Source organism: Melospiza melodia, chromosome 1 (assembly GCF_035770615.1).
Source record: "Melospiza melodia melodia isolate bMelMel2 chromosome 1, bMelMel2.pri, whole genome shotgun sequence".
Taxonomy (NCBI): Eukaryota; Metazoa; Chordata; class Aves; order Passeriformes; family Passerellidae; genus Melospiza; species Melospiza melodia.
This window is the reverse complement of record NC_086194.1, coordinates 152905032-152918423: the sequence shown is the minus strand read 5'-3', so window position 1 is coordinate 152918423 and position 13392 is coordinate 152905032. Positions and strand designations below refer to the sequence as shown.

Below are 13392 nucleotides of genomic sequence, written 5' to 3'. Positions count from 1 at the left end.
GGTGGAACACCCAACTAATGCAGTCACCATAGGTCAGTGAAGAAAGGGCAGACCTTTCTGATTCTGTAAATAGCATGGTGCTGAATTACACTGAGGGCTAATCTTTGAACCACCAAACAAGTCTTAAGAAAAAAAAACCTGTATTCAGAAAAACCTGCAGGTGACTTGTTTTATCTTTTCTGTGAGTCTTTCACTATGAAATTTTTGACACACCTAGTTTCCTGCTGCACAGTAATCCTTCACTGTCTGTAATGTAGTACTTTGCAATTTCCAGTGTAAAGCAGTGTAACTGATGTGGGAAGCAGTTCATAGAATCACACAGCCCAAATCCGTGGGGCAGGGGAGGACAGACACACACAAACACTAACCTGTAGGTGGGGGACAGTGTAAGAAGTCACTGCATACCAGATGGAATAAAGTGTGCCAGTAACACAGTTCAGGTCTTTTCAGAGGATTTAACACATACCATCCTTGAATTTATTTCTGCCTCTGTGGACTAACTTTCTGTATTATCTGTATGTTAAAAATGTAAAGTAATCCTTGAGCTTGATTCATTTTCTCACAAAGAGCTATGTCCTTCATTTTACAACGCTTGACAATTCACCCTCAACATTTTGGTCTACCAATTCAGGTTGATATAGCTTATATTTTAGAACTGTAGCAAAACAGAAGGACCTTTTCCAGATATTTTAAATCAAATTTAACTACACAAGTTTTATCTACATCCATTAAATGTAACAAACTTTTGCACTGACACTCTGTAGGACAGCAAAGTATAATTTTAACCATTATTGAAAATGTCTTCATCCAAATGTTCCAGCACTAAGACATGGACAGAATTGCCATGTTTCTGCAGTGAAAGATGGAGCTGAACTGCTTAAGCAAGGACTGTCATCACCTGCATGCAACTCATAGAATTAACTTTTACATAAAATTATTTATGGTCAAAAAATTATCATATTCTTGTTTTGCATTAAGTTCTGAAAAACTAAATTTCAATATTGGTATGTTTTAGTTCTTTGGCACAGTAACTTGGATTTATACTGCATAATTTCTTTTCTCAACTTCCTTCCCTGATACAGTTTGGTTCTCAGGGATTGCCATCTTACCACCACCAGTGATAATATTTAATATACTATTTAGTTTATTGCTGCATGGTCAGAGGTATTTGAGTAGTGAGCAGAAAAAAGCCATAAAGCGAAAACAGTTCCTGTTTCAGGAAAGGGGGGAGCTTTTACTCAGAAATATGATGCAAGTTCTGCTGAAGAATTTCAGATGCTCTGAACTAGGAAAAAAACTTAGAAAATTAGTCTGTCCCAGTGAAATTCATTTCACCTTAACACGCTCAATCTGCAGCATTCCTTAAAATCCAATTACAAATCACTGCCATTGTCTTTTTCTTCTTTCATGGAATGAGAGACTGTTGCTTTAGACATTTCAGCTCAAGTTAACCCAGCTTCACCCAATGATTAACTCCATTTTCTGTTGTGTTCAGGAATTTGTAAGCAACTATTTGCTTCGAGCTAAATTACATACTTGGTGAGCATGAACAAGACTTAAGTATTTTTCTTCTTTCAGAAGTTCAATGACTGCAGTTTGCTTTATGCACACACAAAAAACTTACATTACATACATGGCTGAATGAATTGTAACACGTCAGAAGTCAATTTAATAATGAGCATTTAAGGACCTTTAAAGTAGGGGGCTGCTTAAAAGAAAAGGCAAGCTCTGTCTTGAGTGCAGAAGTTTTTATTATATCACTGCATGTGAGAAGACACAGAAAATATAACCAAAATTAGAGCTGCAGATGCCCTTAGAGAACTACAGAACCTGGAATTTTTCAAAAGCATTCCAGATGACTTGGATAACTGTCTTCAATGTTCTCTTTCTTATGGGGAAAGCAAAAAAAACATGTATCCTTCTTTAAATTCTAAATTTTGCATTGTCTGTGAAGAATCCATCTTCAATAGGAATTAGATTGAGCCCTCATTAAAAAAAAAGTACAGACTGCAGAATCTGTCAAATGAGATGAAAGCATGGCAGCTGGCATTTGTTTTTAATGTTTGATAAACCAAAAGGAGGAGTCACTCCAGAGGCAAGCACTGATGGGCAGGGAAAGAAGTTCATCTATGAATCAAGACTCTTAAGTTTGTATAATTAATTCTTGGGAAAAAAGGTAAAAAGCTTAGAGCAGCATCCTTTTGAGCTTTTAACTGACAAGGTCTGATGTCTTCAAGGTAAGATTAGACCCTAATACTGCCCTTCAGCCTGCTGCTTCAGCAGCCAACCCATGGAAAAACTGATTTGCATCTTGTTGATTTGATTTTTAGCATTAATTAGGTAAAAAATACCATTTTCCCTATCCTATAATAGTTCTGAAGGACTACATGGATATTTTTAGCTTTTAAAAACCATTATAGTATTTTTATTCTGTGTCATGTATCTTTCCAGTGCTGTGCATGTTATGAACAGTTAATAAATAAACAACTTACCCCCTTCCCCCAAATGAAAACCATGCAAACATTTAGGCTGAAAATGCCAATGAAGAATTATTTTTTGTTTGCAGAAAACAAACAGTTTATATCCTTTTGTTGGATTTTTATCAGATTTCCCACAGAATGCTAAGAAAAGATGAAGAAGAGGACGAGGAGGAAGATGAAGATGATGAAGAGGACGATGAGGAGGATGAATTTGATGCTACTAAGGAAGTGAGATAACAAAGCTGTTCTAAGAGGGGTTTTTTATTAAGGGGGGAAAAAACCCCTTCACCTAAAGGCTTTCTTTGTATGTTGGATCTAAAATTTCACTGGGGCTATATATTTAGAATTCCAGCAGGAGCAAGAATCAGTGCTGATTCTAGAGTGCCAGACAGCAAATGACTGGTTTCAAAGAATGGAAAAAAATCCACTGAAAGTGGGCAATTTCAGTAGCTAGAAAATTAAATATTTAAATAGATGCCTGTATTATATTTGCATAGATGTTATATTGTAATCACATTTGCTTAAACTTACGTGATGAACAGTGTCCAAAAGCTGCACTAAGCTTTCAAGCAGTTATGAACATTGTTTTGTCCTTACTTTGCCAATATATTACCTCTCTAGCTATACACCTCTTGAATTTTTTAAGTACTCTAGCTGTAACAGTTATAATTGGGTTTATACATGCTAAAGTAACCGTGGTAATTACAAAACTGTTTGCAGCAACCGCCTGTTAAGATTTCATTTTGCTATCCACCCTGGATGGCAGAAGGCATGGTGAGGTGTACTTTTTTTCTTATTTTCATTTTTCTCAGGCTTTCATCAGGTACAGATGACTTTTGATTCCTTTACACATACAGAATGAACAGTCACAAATAAGGACCTGGCCCAGTATCTTATGTTCAATGCTGCTTTGCTTTTTAAATAAAAGTGCCTTCATGATAAAACTAGTGGATATTTTATGTAGTTGATGTTTGTTATATTAGTTGACATGCTATACATAGTTCAAATTTCACGTGTTTAGCTACACGATTCAGTTACTGGTTCCATCAAACATACAGGAAATTACACATTTTGAGTGTAATTCCTTATTCTGTTTGGGGATAGAGGAAAAAATGTGTTCATTTTTGAATAGTGCCTTGTTGTCTGCCAGAAAGTTTACCACACTGTTCACCTCCAGCTTTAGTATCTGCTAAAGAAAAAATGCAGAAGAATTTAAATTTGAGACTGGGAAAACAATTTTAAATTATAACAACATCTTCCTTTCAGTTACAGAAAAAAGCCAGGAAGTGCATTTATAATACTGCTACTTTTTGTCCACTGATGCATATGTATGCAATGCATACCTGTTTTGACATGTGAAAAAACAGGTTTTGCCAAAAATTAATGAGATGAAAATAAATGAAAAGTTCACAATATAGGGTTATTTTAAACCGAAAAAATAATTTTACACCAGCATTACATACCACTGACATTGAATTACTGCTGGCAAGGAGTAAATACCAATGAGCAAAATTTTTTAAAGTATCTATGTGATTAATTCCCATCTATTTCAGCAACTAAGACACTTCAATAAATAGCAGTATGACATCAGAATTCTGGTGATCACCACTTTACCATTTCACACACAATGAAGTAGTCCATCTCCAAAACAGATAGCTATCTTCATAACAGTTTCAGGTTTTCGTATAGCAAGTATTTGTGTACTATGCCTTGAGAAAGCAATTCTGAAAAAAAGGCAGTTTTGTTTAGATAAATTGCACTCTAAAAGATTATGCAGTTGACCAGCATAAAATTCATTCTTCCTACATCACAAAAAAGTCAACTCCAGGAACCACAGAAAAACTTCCAGAAAAATACAGTTGAGCAACTTTGTCCTGCGTGTGTGGTGTCTTAACTTTGCATGTTGCACAGAAATTGTGACCTCAAAACTACAGATGAAAAGTCCCTGACTAAAATACTTCACCAGAAGTAGAAGCCAGAATAACAATTTAGGATGTTAGTAAAGAATTAAATATTACCTAAAGATCCTTCTGCAAAGAACTTTGTCGTGGTACCGAGTGCATGCTGCAAGACTGACTTGCAGTTACTCCATTCACTCATTTGTATTTTTTATTACTGGCCCTAGATGATGCAAACTTACAACCATTCTTGCCTAGACTGTTTTGCCTCTCTGTTGAACACACTGGCACATTCCTTAGGGATTTAAGGGTGCTCATAAGACTGTCCTGTTCGACCTTCCCTAAATGCCTCAAGCTGCTTTCGTAGGTGATCGCTATTTCTAGTTTTTGACAACAGAAACTGTTCTCTTTTACATCAGAATTTTTGGATAATGTTAGCAAAAGCAACTTCAGAGAAGACATAAGTAAAGAAACTTTCCATGTTTTATATAAGCATCACCAAATGTAGCATTTCATTTATTACTCCTTACTGTATCAATGGTACTTCAAAAGGAAGCACAGGATTTCAAGCCATGTAATTATAGGCAGTCTCTGATTTGTCCTTTGTACTGGAAATACAGTGCCTCCAAACCACTGAACATGTGATGTCACAGAACCCTGTTACCAGGAAATGCTGTCATCACACCATGCACCTGAACCATCTATTCAGGCAGAATCAGAATATAATGCCCAGTCTGGAGAGGCAGGGGGAACCGAGGCAGATGGACACTCACATACCCAAAACACCAACTAGGCAACAGCTACAAACCAAGCACCAGCTGTCCTACTAACCTTGTTATTTAGCTGATGGACTGTTTCCTCTCCTTCAGTGCATCTGTATGTACTTCGAGATGCAGCTCTTTACAGACTGTGAGAAAGTAATTTTTTTTGGTCTGTCAGTCAGACATTTCAGATTAACCTGAAGTAGTCATAAACTCTAATCTGGCTTTAAATTAAATACAAATCAGCCACAGAGCAAACAAAAGACCATTTTGTAATGCCTTAATTATGACCTCTGCCATTACAAGCTTTATGACACTTTTTATATGTTCACTGGGGGGAAAGGTTTACCATCTGAAAAGCTAATGGTATCTTATTAGCAATTACTCTTAACCTCTTCTGAAAAGACAGTTTTTTTCTAAAAGATAATCTCACACTTCACTGGCAAAGCAACCTCCTAAACTCTTACCTTTCCAACGTCCAAGTTCAAAATCTCCTGTTGTGTAGGAACTAGAAGCACTTTAAAATCAACAAATCATCTAAAACTGATTAACTGGAGAAGTTAGTTGTATTCACATTTTCAACACAGCTTAGTTGTAAAGATGCTAGTTTACAAAAATAGTCACAATGAAGTTTTCAACATGATGGTCAGGGAAGTTTATTTTGAGAATTCTCATGTCTTTATTTTTCCTGCAACATCTTCTGGCTCCTTGATCTCTTCTAAAGTAGCTATTACATAAAGCACAAAATTGTTGGGTTTTAATTCCTTTTAAGTTCAGAGGATTCAAAACTATATGATTCCGAAGCTAATTCCTAGCAGAAAGCAAAAATCAGTATGTGTTCAAAGTTGAAAACTTGGCCATTATGTTTCTTTGCTCAGAGGAATCTACATATACAGACCTTGCATTATCATTCAAAGAGGTTTGTTTCTTGGCACTTAAAACACAGAATAAATAATGTGCAGAAGAAATAAAGCTATGCTAACCTTTTAAATATTACAGAACAAAAAATCCCGTTCTTTTTGTTTTCTTGTACTAAACAGTTGTCATGGAAGTTCTGCAATCACTAGGATGACTTCACAAAAAGTAATAAAGGTTTGACCACCAGTGAGGGGGGATCATTCACTAGGAAGGCTGCCTGGACAGCTCTGTCCTTAAAGCTATTAAAGATGCAAGAGACAAGGCCATGAGTAGCCCAGATGAGCCAAAACTTGCTCTGAGGAGTGAACTGGAATAGAGACCTCCCTATGTCAGGAATTTAGGAATTCTGGTTATTGAACAAGCAAAGGTTAGAAGTTTTCACTGCCAAGTTGCAACTTTGTTGTCTCAATTTGAGGGGACTGAGACTCAATCCTTTAGTACTACAGATGCTATCTTGCACAGCTGTAATGTCAACGAAAGTCCTTGCATACGCAATCAAAGTTTCCCACTAAGCCTTAATTTTGAAGACACAGCTTTCCCAAGCTTTTATTTCTTCCTAAAATTTAAACATGCTGGTAGCAAACCAATGGAAACATGTTCTAAATGCTGACATAAGCATTTATTTTATTACATAAGAAAATAAGGCTTGTCAGCTTGGTTGCCAGTGAGAGATGCTAGTTGAAACTAATCACAGATTGACCTGGAATGCATCCAGACATCATTAGCCAGCTAGTATTCATGTTACGCAGCATGTGAAGATAAAACCACTCCAGTCAGAATTCCTGATCTAATTCCAACACTCATTTTCTGCCTCAAGGTACTGAAGTGAGTGAGAAAAAAGCCTAACTGATGGATACAGCCTCTGCAAGCTCTGTCAACTATCCATCCTTTGCTATGTTGACAAATACCAGTTCACTCTTTCCAGACGAAGCAGCCAGCATCATTCTCCATTCTCACCAAGACCCAGATCTGCTGAGCATAATAACAGAGATCATTAACTATACAAGTTTTAAATATAAGACACACATTTAAATGGCAATTTCTTTTTTATTTTAAAAAAATTGCAAAGCCAGCTAATGAGAACAGCAAGCTCTTAAACAGGAATGCCTGCAAACATATGAAACCGAATAAAACCTGAAAGGTTTACACAAAAATAAACCAAAAAAAATTAAAATTTTATTAAGCTAACCTTAGTAAGAAGTGTCATTTACTAATGCAGGTAGCACTGAAAATATTCTATTTGAACCGTTTGTGTGGTCAGTCAACCAGCACTTACGTTTTTATTTGATGCAAAGACATAAGATTGGAATTAATCTAAAAAAAAAAAAACCCAAAGCATTACAACTCCATCCTTTTATACCTTCATGTAAGACATTCAATGTCCTACAGGTATTTCCAACCAAGAGCTAAACAACTGAACCGGGTATTATTTACAACCGTTGATGGAAACTGTTTTGCATCTTCCAGTAATTAAAATTTAAAATAACTGTCAATACTGTCAAACCTAGAATGTGTTATTAGAGCATCTTTTCCTCCTTTACAGCAAACTCAACTTAACTTTCCGTGGACCAATGGGCCTATCATTCAGTTCATTAATAGCAGCCATAGCTTCCTCATAGTTTGTCATAGCAACAATGGCATCACCAGAAGGTAATCCTTGTTCATTGTACTGCACAGAAACTGACTCCGGTATCACTCTATAGCCATAGAAAAAATCCAGAATCTCATTAGGAGTAGCCTTAAAAGGTAAATTTTTCAACAGAATAGGAACAACACGTTCAGAACCACCACTGAAATTTGGATCTGGCATAAATCTTCCTTCCGGAAAATTTCCCATTTTATTATTCCCAAACTCCATTCTGCCAAAAGGTTCACCGTCACCACCAAAATCCATGAGGGGTGGTGGACCCCTAAAATCCTTAGGAGGGCACATGAAGTCCTCAGGGGGATGTCTGAATTCAGAATGATGCCTGAAGTTCCCAGGGGGACCAAAAGAATGCATGGGTGGCCCTTGTGGTGGCCCAGATGGTGAACCAACTGGACGGGAGAGGTCACCTCTGTCATACGGATGTGAATGACCATGCATTTCATTTGGTGCAGATAATGATGCAGCGACACCAAATTTCTGCATCTGATCTTGAGATATAAGTCTTATTAACACTTCTGTTCCCAAAAATGTTTGGCGGTTTAAATTTTCTGCTTTCATAGCTTGTTCTTCAGATTTAAACTTCACTAGTGCTTCTCCCAGTCCAACTCCTTTTTCATCATAGAGCAAGTAAATATCATCTTCGTCAATATCAAATCTTGAAAAGAACTTCTGCACTTCAATTTTTGACACATCAAACGGAAAATTCCTTACATAAACGCAATTCTTAGGGCTGGAATGACCTTCCCGGTAACTTTTTTCTGATATGGCCTGTCCAAGATGATCTCTGTCCGGTGATCTTTTCCTCTCACAAGAGTCAATTATTTTCAACATTGACTTTCTTGAAATTGGAAAAATGTACACAGGACGATTGAGAAGAACTTTTCTATGACATTCCAAGGCAGCCTGATATTCTCTCTCACTCCTGAACACCACAAAGGCATCTCTAGTCCTTTTCTGATGCTTATCTGTTAGAATCTTAATCTGTTTGCTGTGTATATCCAATTCAGGAAAAAAATCTCTCAAATCTCTCTTTTCCACATTAAAAGACAGATTTCTTAAGTGTATGTAATATTCCTGGCTGGGAGAGGAACGAGAATGTGTTCTTTGTCTCCTTGGTGATCTTGAACGAGAATGCTTCCTTGAATGCATGTAGCCCGAACTTCTCGGAGAATGGTCTTCACACAAAAAGTCATCCATTTCATCTGGCACGTCTATCCGCCCGCCGCATTCCATCCACCGTTCCTCTGTAGTGGGACTGATTTCTATAAACCTCTGACCCATGTATTGTCTGTGACGTTTAAGTCCCTCTAAGGCATCACCGGGTGTAGCACATCTTACCAAGCAATCACCATTGTTTAAACCATTACGGTGCTTTATCAGAATCACTCCATCCACGCGAATCCCCGAAAGGAAAGCACGTACTTCCATCTCTGTGGCAGAGTAAGGTATACCACGCAGAAACAGGTAACGATCATCCGGGTTAAACGGGTGGCAATCCTTTCTCAACTGATAGTTTGACTTAGGCATACCCATATCACCGTATCTTGTGCCGTTGGTATGGAACCCAGCCTCCAGGCGATTTGGTGGCCCGTAACTAGGCTTTCTTATTCCTTTTGGAGAAGCTGTAACTAAATCTGGTATATCTCCAATACTTGATGCACTAGAACCATTAGTACCTGTTCTTCTAGAGCCAGACATAGTTTCTCGTCCCCCACGGTCAAATCGTTTCCGGCTCATTTCTATGGTACTCTGCATCTCTGCCTTGCTGCTGAGAAAGAGCTCTATGCGCGAGTCCTTGATAAACCCTCCCGAACAGCTCATGGCACGCCGTGCATCTTCATCTGTGGCAAATATAATAAAAGCCTCCCCAATCTCTCCTCCAATAATATGCACACCTCCATCGGGAATATTCAATCCCAAGAAGAAACGACGAATATCTGGAGGACCCGCAACAACAGGAAGCCCCTGTAAACGGATGACTACAGCCATGCTGAGCTCAACCCACAGCAAAAATCACCTGCAGACAAAAAGGCACACATGATAGCACGTCTTTAGTACTCAGCTATTACAGTATCTTATCACTTAAGCTAGAGCCTTTTTAATGAATGCCCTTGTCTCATCAAGAGAGAAGGTATGAAAAAACCCACAAGTTCACTGGAACAAGATTAAAACAATTCACTGAATGTTGATTAGTCAGAAGAATTAGCTACTCCACCGGCACTTGTGCACAAATCTATCAATATTCCCTACCCTAAGGGCAACAAAATCCACCTAAGCCACTCCTCGCCATCCACAATACCTAAAGAACACCTCAAGTCTTTCACGGCATAGTTACTATGTGCCAGAGATCTCTGCCCACTCCTAAGGAACAAAAAAAATCCGGTTTACTTTTGATCAGGACACTAATTGATAAAAGGAGAAAGGAAAAAGAATAACTATGTCACTGGAAAATGAAGTAACTCACAAACAAACAATGATGACTTTACTGCTTTGACAAGTTGCTCTACCCAGTGATCAGTTCTGTTCAATAATGTATGTTTTCTCAGCATTCAAAAATGTTGTCTCTTTGGCGTAGTCAGAGTATTAACTGCAGTGGCCACAAGCATATCCTAGTTGCCAGCCACAAGTCTGTGAGGAAAAAAGGCTGTGTATGATCTTGTCACAATACTCAGTGAGAAGTGTTAAGCTTTTGACAGCTTACCTGTTTCTGCTTTGGAGACCTGATAAATTCTGTAAAATCAACTTAACTGTGGAAAGAAAACGAAACATAATTAATGGCTGATACCTGTACTTTGCTTTACACACTGTGCTACACTGCTGCAGCCCATCCATAGCAGTGGCTAATACTAAAGCCAAGCATGTTATGTACCCATGTGAAGAACTCCTTCCATGTTCCAAGATGCCATGCACCACGTCTTTCTGTTTCCATTTTAGAAGCAAAAGAAATTCATAATTTGACTTCTGGAAACGATGAAAATACGATGAGATTACTTGGTCATCAATTGTGCCACACTGAACTGTTGCAATGAAACAGACAGTGTATCGAGGGAACAGTTCTCAACTGAGTTCTTGGAAGGTGCTTATGTCCATCTCAGGATTACATGACATGTCCATTCTTCTGAAATCCACCTGGATTCAAACTTCACAAGAGTATGCTACTCACCAGTCCAGCACTGCACTTAACATACACAGTGAAGCCCATCAAATGAAAGAGCAAAAATACCCAACAAGGAGAAACTTCAGAATGTACCTGAATTTACCAAGCCAACTTCAGTATTTTCCCTAAATCCTTACTCTACTGCCTTTCAAACAAGAACAAGAGAACCTTGAATACACTGACTTAACATACCCTGATTTTCAACATCTTCCACCATCACACAATAAATAGGACAATATTCTCAGAACAAACACAAGCCTCTGTAGCAAATGACTGCATACCTTTAAAACAAACACAACAGCCCAATGCTCTGAGCATTTGCAAACACTCCTTCTACAAACCCTGCTCTGTAAAGCACCACATCCTGATAACGAGTACCCAACAACCATTACTGCCACTCCACCTGAACGTAGCAAAACAAGAGCAAAGCCCCAATTCTGTCACTAACAGACTCCATGTCACTTCTGCACCAGTACTCCGTAAGCACAACAAACCGAAAACAACTGCCCATTTACAAACTTCACTGAAGACCATCTGTTCTCTGTGCTTTTGTGGTGAGTTGACCCCAGCCAGCAGCCAGGCACCCACACAGCTGATTGTTCACTCCTCCTCCCATCAGTGGGATGGGAGAGAACAAAGTCGAGAAAACTTGTGGGTCAAGATAAAGACAGTTTCCTTGGTGGAAAGAAAAACACAAAACAAAGGAAATCACTCACCACCTCCCACAGGCTGACTGATGTCCAGCCTTCCTCCAAATAACAACTGCCTTGGGAGCCAAGATAGAAACCAAAACCATTTAAATATTTCTTCCTCTACCTCCGTTTTTGTTGCCCAGCATGATGTTACATGTCACAGATATCCCTTTGGTGAGTTTGGGTCAGCTGTCCCAGCCATGTTCCCTCCCAGCTTCGCACCTACTCTGAGCACACTCACTGCAGGAACAGAGTAGGGAACATCGATAAAGCCTTGATACTGTGCAAGCACTGTTCAGCCACAGCCAAAACACCGATGTGTTGTCAACATTCCTTTAGCCACAAATCCAAACAACTGTATGGGCTGCTGTGAAGAACGTTAACTCCATCCCAGCCAGACCCAGAACACTTTACAACGTGTCTTCTCAACAGATGCAATGACAGTGCCAAAAAAGCATGGAGAATTCAAGGGCAGAATTTTCATACAGCACCTTCATGTCTTGAGAAAGCAAATCCGCTGCCCTGCTACTTCGTGATGTATTTAATCTGTAGTACTTCTGGATTCACAACTCCGCTTTCTTATCCCAATTTTTAAACATCATTCACAACAGCTCTCCTCCATAATTCTTCGGCGATAAACAGCAAGTTCTCCACGATGCACCAGGGATACAATACACAACCTTCAGTGGTGAAAACCAGACCAGTGGTTGAGATCATAATGGGATCTCTAACAAGTCCACAAACAAGTGCAAGTTCAAATCATAGCTCTTACTGACTGTACAGTAAACCATCACACATGGATAGAAAGCACAGACAAGCCATCCAAATTTAAAGTGCATAACCAAAAATATTTGACTTGTCATGAAAAGTAAGAGCAATTCATTAACTGAACAAGGACTTCAGAAAGCAAGGATCTGGAGAATAAATAAACAACTTCATGCCACAGCTTAAAAGCACAGAAGTGAACAGTTTTATGAAATTTTATATATGAGCAAAATTGGTTAAAAAGCAGTACAATACCTATTCTTCCACAGTCTCAGGAAATTCCAAACATTAAAGCCATTAAAATAATCCATAACTTATAAACGCAGTAGGAAACTAAGTCTGCACTAAACTAGGGTTTTTATCATAACACTGAAAGATTACACACACACTGCAAGCTAGAAAGAACACCCACAGAAACACCCCGTCTACGAAACTGGACCAGTATAGAATAACCAGCGGAACAAGGGAAGGGTTCTTATCCTATTCTTCAAAATAAGCCTCAATAGAGGAAGCAGGCTGCTGCGAATAGCAGTTTGCATAGTGCGGAAGGAAAACATGAGTGAGCTCTGCAGCTGGCCCCGCTACACGGTCCAATGTAGCACGGAACCGCTTCCCAGCAGCTCGGCCCGCCGGCCCCGGCGCTGCTGGAGACCCGCGGCGGGCGGCAGGGCCGGGCACGGGGCGAGGGGAGGGCGCCCCGCGCCACACGCGCTGCGGCCCGCCAGAGCCGCCGCTGCTGCGCCCCCACGAAGAAGCCCGTCTGCTTCCCGACACCGGGACAGGGCTGAGGGAAGCACCGGGAGCAGGGAAGTGGGGTGGGAAGCCCAGAGACACGAGAAAGCCGGGGTACGCGGGGCCGGGGCACAGGGAGCGGCCGCGCAGCGGTTCCGCGAGGGTCGGGTAACCGAGAACCGGCAAACTTCGCGCCGCCCTCGGCCACACGCCGCACCCAGGGGAGGCGTGCTCTGTCCCTCACGCCATCCATCCACGCACCCACCGGACACGCCGCTCAGCGAGCGCCGCAGCTCCCGGCACGGCTCCGCCAAGATGGCGCCGCCTCCACTGCCCCCCCA

At 39.9% G+C, this 13392-nt stretch overlaps 2 protein-coding genes across 10 annotated transcripts in view; one reads left to right on the top strand and one right to left on the bottom strand.

Annotated features, from left to right (window-relative positions):
• CIBAR1 (CBY1 interacting BAR domain containing 1) overlaps positions 1 to 7609 on the top strand; it is a 24633-nt gene extending 17024 nt beyond the window's left edge. For 3 of the 4 annotated variants that reach the window (XM_063172572.1, XM_063172554.1, XM_063172580.1), the window contains exons 8-9: positions 2607 to 2708; positions 3293 to 3427. In XM_063172572.1, the coding sequence (XP_063028642.1) occupies positions 2607 to 2708; positions 3293 to 3313 (123 nt within the window). In that variant the 3' untranslated portion in view covers positions 3314 to 3427. Of the gene's footprint in view, positions 1 to 2606; positions 2709 to 3292; positions 3428 to 6874 lie in introns of those variants that run through there. The other variant, XM_063172563.1, reaches the window with a different exon arrangement.
• On the bottom strand, positions 7085 to 13392 carry RBM12B (RNA binding motif protein 12B). Of its 6 annotated transcripts, none has more exons than XM_063172520.1 (3): positions 13317 to 13392; positions 10407 to 10452; positions 7085 to 9722 (listed from the first exon to the last, which is right to left on the bottom strand). In XM_063172520.1, the coding sequence occupies exon 3, from the start codon at positions 9692 to 9694 to the stop codon at positions 7595 to 7597; it is 2100 nt and encodes a 699-aa protein (XP_063028590.1). In that variant the 5' UTR covers positions 9695 to 9722; positions 10407 to 10452; positions 13317 to 13392; the 3' UTR covers positions 7085 to 7594. The 6 variants fall into 6 exon arrangements, with proteins under 6 accessions (XP_063028590.1, XP_063028573.1, XP_063028611.1 ...); XM_063172503.1 differs by having other exon boundaries at positions 10407 to 12234; positions 13317 to 13387; XM_063172541.1 differs by having other exon boundaries at positions 13313 to 13330.